Genomic DNA, 18,392 nt, shown 5'->3' with positions numbered 1-18,392 from the left:
AAATGACAGCCACTGTCATCAATGAGACAACAAATGAGTCCAAATAACCCTGTTAGTGAAAACTATTTTCCATTCATTCTGTTTCAGGCTTCTGTGGGGAGAAATCAATGGGCTTCACTTGGTGAAATTAAATTAACAATGTGGAGAGGCCTCAGTGTTCTGGGTGAATAAAGGACACGTCAGGTCTGGGGAAGATGAGGATGGAGGAAAAGAGGAGGAAAAGAGGATAGAGAGTCCTCCTTCCCTGTGACAAGAGTTGCAAAGGGATAAACTTCAAGAGGGATGGTGATATGAGTAAGAAGAGTTTGCAGCAAAGTGTTTTGATGTAGACATTCAATCAAACCCCCACTGCAGACAAAGCTAATTGCTACTGTACAACACAAATCTATCCTGCAATTCAAATGTTTTTGTTTTGTTTTTAATCAATTCAATTAATTACACTTAAATGTGGTTTAATGTGACAGTTTTTTTTACATAACTATTTCATTACTGATAGTGCAAGTGGTGGGTCTATATTATACGTTGTTATAAACGCTTAGTCATCATGATGAAACCTTCAAAAGAATACTAAACATGCCTTTATTATGTGGCCAATTGAGTTTGTTAGCCAATCAAAAATTGCAATGAGTGACAATAAGGTGAAAGACTGAGCTGCAGCGGCAAAACCACAGAGCAGCATGGGAGAAGAATTCATTATAAGAGGACTGGTAAGGCTATGCTATGGAGTGTTCATAAAGTGGCAGGCAGATGACACCTGTAACACCTGAACAGATTAGATAGTTTGACAGTGGGCTTGCTTTCCTTGTTAAGTACAAACAGACTGTCATTTGGCAGCCCATGGACGAAGCCCATATTTCCTCTTTAATACATTTACCTGTCATCTTAGAGGTAAACAATGTGACTTTGAGTTTTTGCCTCACATTAACTATATTGCCTTCCTGTCTCGCCGTCCCTTGACAGACATAGCACTGGACCAAGAGTGAGAAGTAATCAATGGGCTGCTGGTTTGGGTCAATTCATATTATTGCTTGGGTTGCACAGTCCTGATTCAACTGACAATGACAGATTAGAGGTGTGTGTGGGAGAGTAATTAAGATGGTTCTTAAGTCAGGCTGATAACTCCACGAGGCTGACGCCCCAGGCTAGTAGCACACTACCTGCAGACTGTAAACCCTCTCTCATGTAAACATCAGAAATATGATCTTATACCACACAGTATACAACCTTGAGAAATGATAAGTTCTACAGTAGTTGTGTACACTGTTGATGTGGTCCTATATGACCCTATCTTAATAAGATTTCATACAGGCACATCATGCACAAATTGCTGCATTGACATACAAGGCCCCATGCTGTTGTGTGTAACAACTCTTGAGGGCAATTCTACAAAATACATTTGTCTATGAAATACATAATATTCCAACGCAATATTTTTCTTTAAATAGCTATAGCTACGTTTTTTAGCCCTTTACCACTGGAAAACAATTCAAAGGGAAAGGGTTATGGCATAGTAGCCAAGCCTAGTGGTTAGAGCGTTGGACCAGAAACCGAAAAGTTACTTGATTGAATCCCCAAGTTCAAAATCTGTCGTTCTGCCCCTGAACAAGGCAGTTAACCCACTGTTCATAGGCTGTCATTGTAAATACGAACTTGTTTTTAACTGACTTGCCTAGTTAAATAAAAAGGTAGGCTTACAACAAGTAGCTCAGTAGCTGTTTACTATTGACAGCATATCATGTATTCTAATAAATTCTATATTGTATTAAAATAACGACGGAAAATAACTGTTTGTATTTGTAATTATTAGGGATCCCCATATAATACCACCATACAGTGCATTCAGAAAGTATTCGGACCCCTTGACTTTTCCACATTTTGTTACCTTACAGCCTTATTCTAAAATGGATTCAATATTGTTTTTCCTCTTCAATCTACACACAATACCCCATAATGACAAAGCGAAAACAGGTTTGTTTTCGCTTTGTCATTATTATTGAAATAAGTATTCAGACCCTTTACTATGAGACTCGAAATTGAGCTCAGGTGCATCCTATTTCCATTGATCATCCTTCAGATGTTTCTACAGCTTGATTGGGGTCCACCTGTGGTAAATTCAATTGATTGGACATGATTTGGAAAGGCCCACACCTGTCTATATAAGGTCCCACAGTTGACAGTGCATGTCAGTGTCGGTAGAGCTCAGAGACAGGATTGTGTCGAGGCACAGATCTGGGGAAGGGTACTAAAACATTTCTGCAGCATTGAAGGTTCCCAAGAACATATTGGCCTCCAAGTTTAGAACCACCAAGACTCTTCCTAGAGCTGACTGCCCGGCCAAACTGAGCATTCGGGGGAGAAAGGCCTCGGTCAGGGAGATGACCAAGAACCCAAAGGTCACTCTGGCAGAGCTCTAGAGTTCCTCTGTGGAGATGGGAGAGCCTTCCAGAAGGACAACCATCTCGGGCCAGACGGAAGCCATTCCTCAGTAAAAGGCACATGACAGCGCACTTGGAGTTTGCCAAAAGTCACCAAAAGTGACTCAGACCAAAAATAAACAAAATTCTCCAAGTTTGAACTCTTTGGCCTGAATGCCAAGGGTCATGTCTGGAGGAAACATGGCACCATCTCTACGGTGAAGCACGGTGAAGCATGGTGGTGGCAGCATCATGCTGTGGGGATGTTTTTCAGCGGAAGAGACTGTGAGACTTGTCAGGTTTGAGGAAAAGATGAACAGAGCAAAGTACAGAGAGATCCTTGATGAAAACCTGCTCCAGAGCGCTCAGGATCTCAGACTGGGGCAAAGGTTAACCTTCCAACAGGACAACAACCCTAAGCACACAGCCAATACAACTCAAGGGTAGTTTCGGGACAAGTCTCTAAATGGGGACAAGTCTAAATGTCCTTGAGTGGCCCAGCCAGAGCTCGGACTTGAAAAAAATAATTTAATCAATTTTAGAATAAGGCTGTAACGTACTGTAACAAATATAAACATATGGAAAGAATCAAGGGATCTGAATACTTTCCGAATATACTGTACAACAATATTACAAAGTACGTGCGTGTGCTAAAGCCTGTGTGTGTATGTGTGTGTCTGTGCCTTTGTGTGTCTCTTCACAGTTCCCGCTGTTCCAGAAGGTGTATTTTTACCTGTTTTTTTCAAATCTGAGTCTACTGCTTGCATCAGTTACCTGATGTGGTATAGCGTTCCATGTAGTCATGACTCTATGTAGTACTGTGGGCCTCCCATAGTCTGTTCTGGACTTGGGGATTGTGAAGAGACTTCTGGTGGCATGTCTTGTAGGGTATGCATGGGTGAGAGTGCTAGTAGTTTAAACAGACAGCTCGGTACATTCACCTTGTCAACACTTACAAAAACAAGTAGTGATGAAGTCAATCTCTTCTCCACTTTGAGCCAGGAGAGATTGACATATATATTATTAATATTAGCTCTCTACGTACATCCAAGGACCAGCCGTGCTGCTCTGTTCTGAGAAAGTTGCAATTTTCCGAAGTCCTTTTTTGTGGCACCTGACCACACAACTGAACAGTAGTCAGTAGTCAAGTCAAGGTAGGACCTGCCTTGTTGATAGTGTTGGTAAGAACGCAGAGCAGCGCTTTATTAAGGACAGGCTTCTCCCCATCTTAGCCACTGTTGTATCAATATGTCTTGACCATGACAGTTTACAATACAGGGTTACTCCAAGCAGTTTAGTCACCTCAACTTGCTCAATTTCTACATCATTCATTACAAGATTCAGTTGAGATTTAGGGTTTAGTGGAAGATATGTCCTAAAAACAATACATTGAGTTTTTGAAATATTTAGGACAAACCAATTCCTTGCCATCCATTCTGAAACTAACTGCAGCTCTTTGTTAAGTGTTGCAGTAATCTCAGTCACTGTAGCAGCTGACGTGTATAGTGTTGAGTCATCCACATACATAGACACACTGGCTTTAATCATGTGAGTAAAGAATTGAAAAAGTAAGGCGCCTAGACAGCTGCCCTGGGGAATTCCATTCTACCTGGATTATGTTGGAGAGGCTTCCAATAAAGAAGACCCTCTGTGTTCTGTTAGACAGGTAACTCTTTATCCACAATATAGCAGGGGGTGTAAAGCCATAACACATACGTTTTTCAGGCAGCAGACTATGATCGATAATGTCAAAAGCCGCACTGAAGTCTAACAAAATAGCTCCACAAACTTTTTATCGTCAATATCTCTCAGCCATTCATCAGTCATTTGAGTAAGTGCTGTGCATGTTGAATGTTCTTCCCTATAAGCATGCTGCAAGTCTGTTGTCAATTTGTTTACTGTAAAATAGCATTGTATCTGGTCAAACACAATTCCTTCCAAAAGTTTACTAAGGGTTGGTGACAGGCTGATTGGTCGGCTATTTTAGCCACTAAAAAGGGCTTTACTATTCCTAGGTGACTTTTGCTTCCATCCAGGCCTGAGGGGACACACTTTTTAGTAGGCTTAAATGAAATACATTTAGTTTATTGAACCTTTCTTTAACTAGGAAAGTCAGTCAAGAACAAATTCTTATTTACAATGACTGCCTACCCCAGCAAACCCAGATGATGCTGGGCCAATTGTGCGCTGCCCTATGGGACTCTCATAGCATGATTGATTCAGCCTGGATTCAAACCAGGGACTGTAGGGACACCTCTTGCACTGAGATGCAGTGCCTTAGACTGTGGCAAAACGGTGGCAAAACGCACAAAAGTGCTATTCGAATGAATGCTTACGAGCCTGCTGCTGCCTACCACTGCTCAGTCAGACTGCTCTATCAAGTCATAGACTTAGTTATAACATAATAACACAATTAATAACAATAACACAATTAATATGGTCGAATCCGGAAACTATCATCTCGGAAACAAGACGTTTATTATTTCAGTGAAATACGGAACCGTTCCATATTTTATCTAACGGGTGGCATCCATAAGTCTAAATATTACTGTTACATTGCACAACCTTCAATGTTATGTCATAATTACGTAAAATTCTGGCAAATTAGGCGGGCCAAACTGTTGCATATACACTGACTCTGCGTGCAATGAACGCAAGAGAAGTGACACAATTTCACCTGGTTTATATTGCCTGCTAACCTGGATTTCTTTTAGCTAAATATGCACGTTTAAAAATATATACTTCTGTGTATTAATTTTAGGAAAGGCATTGATGTTCATGGTTAGGTACACATTGGAGCAACGATATGCACCGCATCGATTATATGCAATGCAGGAAACGCTAGATAAACTAGTAATATCATCAACCATGTGTAGTTAACTTATGATTGATTGATTGTTTTTTATAAGATAAGTTTAATGCTAGCTAGCAACTTACCTTGGCGTACTGCATTCACGTAACCGGCAGTCTCCTCGGGGAGTGCAATGAGAGGCAGGTGGTTAGAGCGTTGGACTAGTTAACTGTAAGGTTGCAAGATTGAATCCCCCGAGCTGACATGAAAATCTGTCGTTCTGCCCCTGAACAAGGCAGTTAACCCACCGTTCCTAGGCCGTCATTGAAAATAAGAATGTGTTCTTAACTGACTTGCCTAGTTAAATAAAGATTAAATAAAGGTGTAAAAAAATATATAGGCCAAATCTGTGTCCAAAAATACCGATTTCTGATTGTTATGAAAACTTGAAATTGGCCCTAATTAATCGGCCATTCTGATTAATCGGTCAACCTCTAGTTCCAACATCTTGTGGAAAGCCTTCCCAGAAGAGTGGAGCATGTTATAGCAGCAAAGGGGGGTCCAACTCCATATTAATACCCATGATTTTGGAATGAGATCTTGGACGAGCAGATGTCCACATACTTTTGGTCATGTAGTGTGATCAGAAAATCAGGTGTTTGACTAAGTTGCTAACAGACTGTTGCTAAATGACTGTCAATAGGGTGAACTAACACCATGCAGATGTCAGATTATGAAGTCAGTAGGCAACAGGCAGCCATTACTGAACACCCTCGTCTTACTGACTCAGTCAACCAGTCGACTAGTTCAGTGGATTGGCAGGTTTCCAGAGGGCCACTGATTCTGATGGCAGGTGGGACATCCCTCCGTTGCCCTCCAAAACGTCCAGTCGCATCCAGCTGTGTAAGTGGATAATGTGGCTGCCATTTGAGTCAATCTGGGCGAAAGCATCTGCTAAGCAAACCACATCACTTAACCATGGCCGATGGGGAGTGACTGCAGCGTGACTGTTGATGCGGAGAGGGCAGAGCAAACAGATGTTGATGAGTCTCACCCATTTACTTCCTCCAATTAGATTAAGTTGAGGCAATCTGATGACCTGGCATTCTTGACTATTTATCAGATCAGTTGAATACGGTATTCCCAGTTACCCAGCCAGCCCTACTCTCCTCTCCTTTGGCAGCATCTGTACATTTATTGATCGGCTGAGTCTCTCATTCAGAAAGCTAGATCTGTACAGATTATCGATTAGTAACTCTCTCCCGCACAGAAAGCTGATGGTCTTCTATCCACCACACTGATCAACAGTTATGTAGTCTTAGAGATGGGGATGCTTCTCAGCTGTTGTCATGGTTTCTGAATTGTTCCACTTTCTCTCCGTGAGGCTGGTTAAATAAACTGCATGCAAGCTGTGAAGTGTTTGAAAAATACCAACATTTCCACCTGCAACTAGCTAAAATGTACCTTTTTGGAAACTCTGGACAGTACTCAGATGTAAAAAAATCTTGGTCGGCCAATCGATTGGTCTACATTTTTAAATGGGTAATTATTCCATATATAGACACACCATATGTGTTTTAATAAAAATCAACTATATATTCATTGAGCTTGTCTGATGCTTTAAGATCACAGTTGAATGAAATAAGACACAAATGACTCGAAGGAGCCAGAGATCAACATAACCAGAAGAATAAAAAACTTCACCTGTCCCGGCCATCCTCCTCCTGCTCCTACAGGCTTTAGCAGATTCTGCAGTTACTGTATATTGAATGCATAAACAGACATTACAGTAACCAAACAAACATTGTAGATTAGAAATTATAAGAATTAACGGTAAATGTAGTACTGGTGATATAGACTTCATGGCCCAAAGTATGTGGACATCTGCTCATCGAACATTTCATTACAAAATCATGAATATTAATATGGAGTTGGTCCCTCCTTTGCTGCTATAACAGCCTCCACTCTTCTGAGAAGGCTTTCCACTAGATGTTGGAATATTGCTGTGGGTTCTTGCTTCCATTCAGTCACAAGAGCATTACTGAGGTCGGGAACTGATGTTGGGCAGTTAGGCCTGGCTTGCAGTCGGCGCTCCAATTCATCCCAAAGGCGTTCTATGGGATTGAGGTCAGGGCTCTGTGCAGGCCAGTCAAGTTCTTCCACACCGAACTCGACAAACCATTTCTGAATGGACCTCACTTTGTGCACAGGGCCATTGTCATGTTGAAACAGGAATGTGCCTTCCCTAAATTGTTGCCAGAATCGTCTAGAATGTCATTGTATGCTGCAGTGTTAAGATTTCCCTTCACTGGAACTAAGGGACCAAGCCCGAACCATGAAAAACAGCCCCCATACCATTATTCCTCCTCCACCAAACTGTACAGCTGGCACTATGTATTCGGGCAGGTAGAGTTCTCCTGGCATCTGCCACACCCATATTCTTCGGACTGCCAGATGGTGAAGCGTGATTCATCACTCCAGAGAACATGTTTCCACTACTCCAGATTCCAATGGCAGCGAGCTTTACACCACTTAGGCTTGTGCGCGGCTGCTCGGCCATGGAAATCCATTTCATGAAGCTCCCAACGAACAGTTCTTCTGCTGACTTTGCTACCAGAGGCAGTTTAGAACTTGGTAGTGAGTGTTGCAAACAAGGACAGACGATTTTTACAAGCTACATGCTTCAGCACGCGGCTGTCCCATTCTGTGAGCTTGTGTGGCCTACCACTTCGCAGCTGAGCCGTTGTTGTTCCTAGATGTTTCCACTTCACAATAATAGCACTTACATTTGACTGGGGCAGCTCTAGCAGGGCAGAAATTTGACGAACTGACTTGTTGGAAAGGTGGCATCCTAGACGGTGCCACGTTGAAAGTCATTAAGCTCTTCAGTAAGGGCCATTCTACTGCCAATGTTTGTCTATGGAGATTGCATAGCTGTTTTGATTAGATTTTATATATCTGTCAGCAACGGGTGTGACTGAAATAGCCGAATCCACTAATTTGAAGGGGTGTCCACATACGTTTGGCCATGTAGTGTATATAATGGGGAATTGATAGACACTAACAATCAAATGCAAACAATTCACAGAATGAAGTTATGAAACAATGAATGTGCACAAATTGGTAGGAAAGAGCACATTCTGGAGAGAGATGTGCATCGTGCATCTTAGTGACACTCCCCTTCTTCTTGAACTGTGCCATCCCAGTGGCCTCTGCAATGGATTAGGGACTGAGATGGACGTAAATAAGACAGATGTCTTCTGTGCCATAAAAACATTTATATATTTGCTGATGCTCGACTAAATAAAATCTTGGTCGACCAACAGCCTATCGGCCAAACAATCGTCCAGTCGAATAAGTGGGTTCAGCCCTAGTTCTGTGCATGCTAGGGACTGTGCCATGTCTGTTGATAGACTCGGTTCTGTTCTGCATTAAAACTGTCCCATGTCTCCATTCACGAGGTGCTGTGCTGTGAGCCGGTGACTGGTCCACAGTCTCTCTTAATGGTGTGCTGTGATTGCTCCATGAGGCATGCTAATGTGCACTCTATGCCTTCCTAAACAACAATATTGCTTCTTCATTTTCTTATCATGGAAATGATTCGCACAGTCATAGCCAGGCAATGTGAACAATGCAGTGAGGACCCTCAGATCCAGGGCACAGAGAGAACAATGTCATATTCATACCAGCAGACACCACTCCTCCTCCTCATTATCACAACACTGGCATGAATGAAGCACTCTGTCCTCACACTCATCAAAGGGCCCGCCACCAGTCCTTTACTGCTATTTGACTGTTTACTACACTTAAGTTCAACAGCCAACATTGTTGTTTCAGCACTATCTTCAGCATTCTTCATTCATTGACAACTCAGCGTTCTCTATAGTGAAAATGCCTTTGACGAAAAGGTGGGAGGTCTGATTCGTATTCCATCCACAAATAACTCTAAAGTCAATAGGATGTCAACAATTCCCCTCTCCCTGCCCTTTGACCTTGGCCTAACACATGTTTATTTAGCAAAAGGCTATTTTACACAGACAGCAAAGTTGTATTGTGTTCCCCTGCTGAGGGCTTGAAGGGAGGACTATGTGTTTGTCCCAAATGGCAACCTATTCTCTATATAGTGCACTATTTGAAAAGTAGTCCAATATAAAGGGAATAGGGTGACTTTTGGGATGCATCCTAGTAGTCTTGAAAGGTTGAAAAACTATACAAGGTCAGTGATGGAGAGACATTCTGCAGGCACCACCAGACATAGCCAAAGGCCATCTCTTCTGACCTCTCACCCCTCTTTAGCTGCATGCCTTCACCCAGTTTGACTTGAAGACAAATACAACAGCGGAACCTCACTGCAGCCCTTAATCACACTTCAGCTAAATCCTCTGCTTCCCTTCACATTTTAGCAGACTTGCTTATCCAGGTGCAATTAGGGTTAAGTGCCTTGCTCAAGAGTACATCAACATATTTTTCACCTGGTCAGCTTGGTGATTTAAACCAGCAACCTTTCAGTTACTGGCCCAACACTTAAACACTAGGATACCTACAACCCTGTACAGAGGACAGGTAAGCAAGAGCTCACTTAAGAAAGTGTTTTGACACGCACGGAATTTGAGTCTGAAGCAGACAGAACTACCCGCACAGCTTGAAATGTGCTGTCTTCCATCAGACACTAATGACTAACAAAACTGCAGTAGCTGATTTTCTTATGGATGTCAACAGTGTCTACCGGATCTTCTCTATTTCTCAAGTTGTACTGAGAAGAGCTGCCATGTCTCAGCCTTCCCTTCCCTAAGAGTAACATTGTTTGCTGCCACCATATCAAGTAATATCCTGCATTATCTAGCATTATCTATAGCAATTAGGGTGAGGCTTATTAAGCAGAATCTAATGTAAATTTAATGAGCTATAAATTCAATTTCTTTAAATAGAAGAGTATATTATTGTTACAAATGATGCAGTGATCCCAGAGTACAAGCAATGAAATATTTCACTAGCTGGCAATGGGCCATTAGCTTGGGTGTTAAATTTGACTTGAAACAGGATAAGTGCATTTCACTGCAGGCTGTGAGAGCTGTGCAATTTTCCAACCACAGTACCCACATGATATCAATGGGGCTGTACTTATTACTTATCATTCAAATCTTCTATAAGCATACAGAACAAGTTAAGTGGACAAGATCAGTACACTGGCCCCAACAGTCAACAGCACTGTTAAACCGCTGTATTCAGGATACGTGAAGAACCCAGGAACATATATTCTATTTAAACTGGCCCAGTAGATGCCAGTTCAGTTACCAAGGCCTGTGAAGTATGAGGGTGATGACGCAGCACACAGACAGAATACAGTGCAGCAGCCTTATATCACTCTGTTTCAAAGCCAAACCCTTCAACCGCACTCGGACAGCCATCTTCAATCACCATCCATGTCACACATAGCAAACTGTATGGCAAACATAAGCACCATAACAAGTGTATGTTTCCTTTGTTTCTCAGAGAAACACACCAAAAGCAGTACAGGCCTGCCTAAGGCTCCATGACAGCTTCTATTGATCCATTTCACCATCATTCAGCGCTGATGAATGAGCTGGAGCTGACAATAAAGAAGCATTATGCAACCGTCTGAAATACCATGATCAGATCACAACAGATATGTACTATAAAAGAGGAACCCCCTGGAGAGATAGATAAACCCCCTGGAGAGATAGAGGAACCCCCTGGAGAGATAGATGAACCCCCTGGAGAGATAGAGGAACCCCCTGGAGAGATAGATGAACCCCCTGGAGAGATAGAGGGACCCCCTGGAGAGATAGAGGGAACCACTGGATAGATAGAGGAACCCCCTGGAGAGATAGATAAACCCCCTGGAGAGATAGAGGGACCCCCTAGAGAGATAGAGGGACCCCCTGGAGAGATAGAGATAGAGGAACCCCCTGGAGAGATAGATAAACCCCCTGGAGAGATAGAGGAACCCCCCTGGAGAGATAGAGGAACCCCCTGGAGAGATAGAGGGACCCCCTGGAGAGATAGATAAACCCCCTGGAGAAATAGAGATAGAGGAACCTCCTGGAGAGATAGAGGAACCCCCTGCAGAGATAGAGGGACCCCCTGCAGAGATAGAGGAACCCCCATGGCGAGATAGAGGAACCACTCCTGGAGAGAAAGAGGAACCCCCTGGATAGATAGATGAACCCCCTGGATAGATAGAGGCTCCCCCTGGAGAGACAGAGGCACCCCGGAGAGACAGAGGAACCCCCTGGAGAGATAGAATAATCCCCTGGAGAGATAGAGGACCCCTGGAGAGAATTAGGAACGCCTGGAGAGACACAAGGAGAAATACAGAATGTTATAGGGTTCAAACAAACCCTTTTTTTACATTCAGCATCTTATCTCAGCGGTTTATCAGAGAGGAGGATGAGCCAATCCATCTCTCACCTTGAGTAATGTCTCTGTAAGAGATGGATTATTCCAAACAATATTTACAAGATCCTTCAACAGTCATTTTAAATCTGTATTTTTGTATCGCTACTTATCTTTACTTTGAGGTATAAACCAACCAGGCTTGAGGTCAAATAAACGCCTGCCAAGCCTAGACCAGCTAAGCAAGATCTAGTCCGACTTTGCCCTTCTCTTTGGTGCTCTACTCTCACTATAAAAACATATCTAAATGCAGCGGCGACCCGTTATGGTGAGCCCCACATTTTTTAGGGGGGAGCTTGCCTGTTTTGGTTGTTATTTTGGCATTAATACGTGTCACATATTAGTTTGTAAACAATGTAAAAAAATATATATATATAATTGAGAATAAAGCCACATACAAACATGGTCTCTTTTTCATTTTCTTGAGTAAGGCAGCTCCAAAATACAGGTGTTTCAGCCTAGCTCAGTGCTTTCGGTGGTGGTGGGGCAAGCCAGCAGAAAATACAGAGTGTTGCGCCGTGATTGGCTCAGTGTTCTGTTACTCATGGGGACACTACGTCACCGCCAAGTCTAAGGGTAGAGCTAGAAAATTCTAGCCCCTTGGGTGCTGCCATAGAGTTACATTAGAAGTGCCCATCCAAGAAGGCTCAAGGTCATTGGCCACAGATAACATTACGTCAAATCACGTTATATGTACAGTAGCTTTGATTGGACTGATCATGTCAACATCATACTTTCTAAATCGTAACTAGTAGTCGTCATCATGAATCAAGTCGACAATCTACTGGCAAATCCTTTTCAATCCTTGTCATATGAAGAGAAGTAATTAAAATAAATTATAGATAAAATGTAGATAAAATGAAACATTCAACATTGGCCATGCTGTCAATAAAGCTTGATTTGTGCCGTGCTCAAAACAACTGTTAACTCAACTGTTAACTCGGAACATTACCTCCCTTATCCTACATAATTTGCACGTGCTGTATATAGACTTTTCTACTGTATCATTGATTGTATGTTTGTTTATTCCATGTGTAACTCTGTGTTGTTGTATGTGTCGAACTGCTTTGCTTTATCTTGGCCAGGTCGCAGCTGCAAATGAGAACTTGTTCATAGCTAGCCTACCTGGTTAAATAAAGGTGAAATAAAAAATAAATACAAATTAACTGCAAAAACTTGACTTCAGTGAGTTCAAGACAACTGGGAAATCGGGAATAAACGAGCTACGACTGGGAAAATACATTTTGAACTTTCATCCAACTCAAAATTATAAATCCGTCGTCTTTCTAGAGCTATAACTTGAAGATCAATGACGTCATCATGATTCAACCTTGTTTTTTTCCGAGTTCCCAGTTGCTTTGAACGCACCATAAATACAGAGAATGCCAGACTTTGCTCATGAAGGACCACTGCACCACCTTCCTGTTCAAGTGAGCACAGCACAACAAGGTGAGTCCAAAAATGTCCTGTATGCTGCTGCATAAATTATGTAATATTCCAGGGAGATATGTATACTGTAGCTAAGAAAGTAATACAAGTGTATGTTGTGTAGTTAGCTGTTAGTAGCCCATGAGCCTCACCCTAATAATTTGGTCTATTTTCCCTACTGTTCTGACTTGGTGGTGCACATGTAGCCTATAATGTGTTTTTGAGAAATGTAATCATTGAATAATGTAGGAGCTTTCATTGTTTGCTCATACGCCCCTTTATTTATCCTACGGTTCTGACTTGGTGTACAGGGAGAACACCGTAAGAACGGCCCATGTCCTGAATTCTGTCGGCTGTACATTTCAAAAGTGCTGAACAGACTACGACAGACTACGTACATCCTAGCTCGCTCATTAATGTCTTAATCGAAATTCCGGATTGCCTCTTATCCACTTGTCATCCCTTTATGCCATAGTTTGTACATCTCAATTGTCAGTAGAAACCACATTCGTTTGAGCAAGTCAGCCATATCAGCTATGTTTTTTTTAAAGGCAGTAAATGAGGCTGAATTAACTGTTTTGCTGCCAGACAAGACTCCACTGATAGCCAGGTGTAGCAGTGGTATAGTGCAATTAATGTATTGTTTAGTGTTGTGTTGTGTAGTGAGGTGGCTTTGCTGGCATGCATCCCACTTTTTTATGTTTTTGCTCCACAAAGATTTACATGCTAAAATCGCCACTGTCTAAATGTTATCCTACCAAGCCTGGTTAACTATGGTCCTAACAATATGTGGGTTTTGTTACAAATGTAAAGCTTTGCTAGGCCAGAATATAATCTTCAAATCTTGCACCACTTGGGATATTGTATTGGAAGCTATTGTGTATTTTGGATGCATTTAGGCATTTAACACAGAGAGAGAGGTTAATTACATTAATGGTGACAGAGAGCGAAGCTCTAAAATACAGTGAATGGTGTTCAACCACTACTCAATGCAGACTACACTCCATTCAACAGTTGTCAAGCGAAAGCCTGTAGTTTACTATGTTACCTATACATGTACAGTGCCTTCAGAAAGTATTCACACCCCTTGACTTTTTCCACATTTTGTTGTGTTATAGCCTGAATAGCCTGAATGGTTTAAATGTAGTTATTTTGTCACTGGCCTACACACAATACACCATCAGGTCAAAGTGGAATGATGTTTTTTCAAAATTTTTACAAATGAATGAAAAATGAAAAGCTGAAATGTCTTCAGTCAATAAGGATTCAAACCCTTTGTTATGACAAGTCTAAATAAGTTCAGGAGTGAAAATTTGCTTAACAAGTCACATAATAAGTTCCGAGCACTCCCATGGAAAGATACAGGTGTCCTTCCTAACTCAGTTGCCGGAGAGGAAGGAAACCGCTCAGGGATTTCACCATGAGGCCAATGGTGACAAACAGTTACAGAGTGTAATAGCTGTGATAGGAGAAAACTGAGGATGGATCAACAACGTTATAGTTACTAACCTAAATGACAGAGTGAAAAGAAGGAAGCCTGTGCAGAATGCAAATATTCTAAAACATGCATCCTGTTTGCAAGCCACTAAATTATTACTTCAAAAAAATTTAGCAAAACAATTAACTTTTTGTCCTGAATACAAAGTGTTATGTTTGGGGCAAATCCATGCTTGTAATTGTTAAGGACTGGGGAGTTTTTCAGGATGAAAAAGAAACGGAATAGAGCTAAGCACAGACAAAATCCTGGAGGAAAACTTGGTTCAGGCCAATTCTACACTGGAGTTGCTTACCAAGAAGACAGTGTATGTTCCTGAGTGGCCAAGTTACATTGTTGACTTAAATCTACTTGAAAATGTATGGCAAGACCTGAAAATTGCTCTCTAGCAATGATCAACAACCAATTTGCCAGAGCTTGAAGAATTTTGAAAATAATAATGTGGAAATATTGCACAATCCAAGTGTGGAAAGCTCCCAGGGACTTACTCAGAAAGACTCACTGCTGTAATCGCTGCCACAGGTGCTTCTACAAAGTATTGACAGAGGGGTGTGCATACTTATGTAAATGAGATATTTCTGTATTTCATTTTCAATAAATTTGGCAAACATTTCTTCAAACATGTTTTTGCTTTGTCATTATGGGATATTGCTTGTAGGAAATGTGGAACAAGTGGGAATACTTTCTGAAGGCACTGTGTTTCTTTAGCCATGTTGCTTTAGTTTGGATAGGCTTCTGAGTAACCAAATGTGGAATCCTGATTAGATCACCCCCAAACATCCATCCATCCAACAAACACACACACACAAACACACACACGCATGCACGCGCACACACAAACACACGCGTAAAAACACACACAGAGACCTGTTGATTTTGAGTTGCGAAAATGAAAGGCTACATCTGAACAACATAAGAGACCTGTAAAGAATGTTATGGTCATCATTAAAAATAATGTATCTTATAAATTGACTGCATATTAGCGACAGATCATGAGACAAAAAAAAATACATTTTAGGCTACTGTCCACACTACAACAGTAGGGTAAATTAAAAGATTATGAACATATTTTTGGCTACAGTGTCTGAGGTTTACTATATGAAATTATACGGGCGGGACTGACTGCTGCTGGGTAGAGATTGATACATTGGTTCTGGACATCATTTACCGTGTAGACTAGTGCGTGCACCGTATCAGCGCACCTCAATTTATGTAGCCTACAAATAGCAGGAACAGTCGGGCAGGATTTAAATTCCTTGTAATCCAGTAATTCAAGAGATTTCTGGGTCCGTCAGTATCCCATTCGCGGGAAATAATATGTAGACAAGCTCTAACTGTCAATGTGTATAATAGGATAATAGTAAGGAGGTACAGTATGTTGTCGGTTGGAGCCTATGCACCGAAACTCGTTCACCGCAGCCGTGGAGGGGACACACTGGCGTGAGTGTAGCCTACTGTAGCTGCATTGCGTGTTTTCCGGACATCCATTTAGAGTACTCGAATAGGCATTCGAGTTATTCAACATAAATATTAGCAACTGTGAGCATTTGCAATACATTTACACTGACCTCTCCGAGGAACACCGAGGAAACTCTTCCACTGGCAATTATGTGGCACATAGAAGTTACAGTGGTAGATTAACGTTATTTTCTTTGAAAGAAAATTGTAGGCTATTTGTTGATTATCTCATTTACTAATTTTCACCACTTTTGAGGTGCAACATACACTACATAATAGGCTACTTTCTGATTATAAAAAGGATGGACAGGCTATATCCAAAGGTCCCCCCAAAACAATGACATATATGTTGTTTTGTATATAGGGACACGGGTTACAGAAAAGGTTGCACATTGAAGTAAGATCAAAAGAAGCAAAGTGCCGATGCTGAGATTTAGGAGAAGCTCACGCGCATCCCGCACCAACCATCTCAAGTTGTAGGTAGCCTATGTTCAAACACTCCGTGAGGTCATACAATTTTTGATGCGCCTAATCACGAGTAAGTAATCCTACCTTTTAGAAGAAACGCCGCTGAAATCACGAAAACAGAGAGAGAAATAGTGAGAGATCCGTTTCCCGTGATCGCCATGTTGGACACCTGCTCGAGACTGGCGGCGCTAAATCACCTAGAGACGGCCATGGGATGCGAGCGGAGGGAGGGCGCAAATAGGGAATCTTCTATCAAATGAGACTCCGTGATTTTTAGAGTCACTTACCTCATGTTTTGCATAATTCCACCCATAGTTCAGTATTTTTGATTTGAGACAAATGTCAAATTTAGGAAAAAATAAATATCATAACATGTTTATAAACTGTGTAGGCTATGTGCATTAATTATCTATGTTGATAATTATCCCCAGTCCAATTAACACTTAATCGGCTATAAAAAATAAGTATTACGTTGTTATTTTCTGTTTTTTTGATTAGGCCTAATACTGCGTCAAGGTGCTTTTTATGCTAAACCCCTTATTAAAAATAGTTTATTACTGTTTCCCTATAATACGAGCAATAATGTGTCAATAACAGCGTTTAATGGAGCGTGTTTCGTTAGTCAGAATGTCTATCACGATCATAGATCACGATTCAGAAAACATCATGTACTTACAGTTTGTTTTGTCAAGTACCTACGCAGTTTGACATTTAACCATTGTCACTCACAGAGCGCCCCCTACGTTATTCCTTGAGCGGAGCAGTTTGTCACGAATGACGACGTATAGGCAGTATCCATATAGGCTACATTATATGTGATTCGGTGTTAAACTTTGTCTGTGTGTGTGTGTGTGTGTGTGTGTGTGTGTGTGTGTGTGTGTGTGTGTGTGTGTGTGTGTGTGCGTGTGTGTGTGTGTGTGTGTGTGCGTGTGTGTGTGTGTGTGTGTGTGTGTCAGTCACCTCATACAGCACAGGTCCTACAGACTCAGGGACTAATAGCACAAACAGGAACCTTGTTCAGTACAAAACATGTCATCCATGTGTTTTGAGCACGGAGCACATGTCTATCTAGAAGGTTAATCTCAAGCAATGGTTTTACTTCACCAGATTGTTCTACACACAGTGCCTTTCCATCTCTCTCTCTCTCTCTCTCTCTCCTCTCTCTCTCTCTCTCTCTCTCTCTCTCTCTCTCTCTCTCTCTCTCTCTCTCTCTCTCTCTCTCTCTCTCTCTCTCTCTCTCTCTCTCTCTCTCTCTCTCTCTCCTCTCTCTCTCTCTCTCTCTCCCTCTCTCTCTCTCTCTCTCTCTCTCTCTCTCTCTCTCTCTCTCTCTCTCTCTCTCTCTCTCTCTCTCTCTCTCTCTCCAATAACTACACAACCTATCAGTCGTATCTTCAACAAATAGACTTACTCCAACCTGGGTGAAATAGTGTCACACGGAAGTGTGCATGAAGGAGTCTGCATGATAATGTTGAATCTCACTTATCTTTTTATGATGTCAAAAAGAAGCCAGGACAGCTAATTGCACAATCTATTCTCTGAGAGTATGTGTCAATCCTCATTTCAGGGGATGAGCAGATAGCATTTTAGAACTTCACTCTAATGTTTGAGCCGTTTCTATCGCTACAGATTGAATTCCCTCCTATCAAATTCATTTATGATGTCATTACCCCTGGCAGCTTGACAGCCCTGCCTGTCACTCCGATATGTACACAAGGTCTTTTCCTGACGCTACTTTGTTTGCTAGGAGAATAAGATGATGGGCAGCTGTCAAGGACTGTATAGCTCACATTTATTCTATAATAACCCTGCATTTACATGATTGGATTTATTAGAATATTTATTGTAGAGCTGTTTTGAGACAGGTTTGTGAGCTTGGTGTACTTGGACATAAACAAGGGGCTTTGTTATATGCCTTAGCACA

General features: G+C 41.7%; 1 protein-coding gene across 3 annotated transcripts in view; it reads right to left on the bottom strand.

Moving 5' to 3' along the window:
* The window catches only part of LOC139382984 (cell adhesion molecule 1-like), a 157,105-nt gene extending 140,459 nt beyond the window's left edge, over positions 1–16,646 (bottom strand). For 2 of the 3 annotated variants that reach the window (XM_071127265.1, XM_071127266.1), the window contains exon 1: positions 16,556–16,646. In XM_071127265.1, the coding sequence (XP_070983366.1) occupies positions 16,556–16,631 (76 nt within the window). In that variant the 5' untranslated portion in view covers positions 16,632–16,646. The remainder of the gene's footprint in view (positions 1–16,555) is intronic. The other variant, XM_071127267.1, reaches the window with a different exon arrangement.
* Between the last annotated feature and the right edge of the window lie 1,746 nt (positions 16,647–18,392).

The sequence above is a fragment of the Oncorhynchus clarkii genome, chromosome 24 (genome assembly GCF_045791955.1).
Source record: "Oncorhynchus clarkii lewisi isolate Uvic-CL-2024 chromosome 24, UVic_Ocla_1.0, whole genome shotgun sequence".
NCBI lineage: Eukaryota > Metazoa > Chordata > Actinopteri > Salmoniformes > Salmonidae > Oncorhynchus > Oncorhynchus clarkii.
This window is presented reverse-complemented; position numbering and strand designations above follow the sequence as displayed.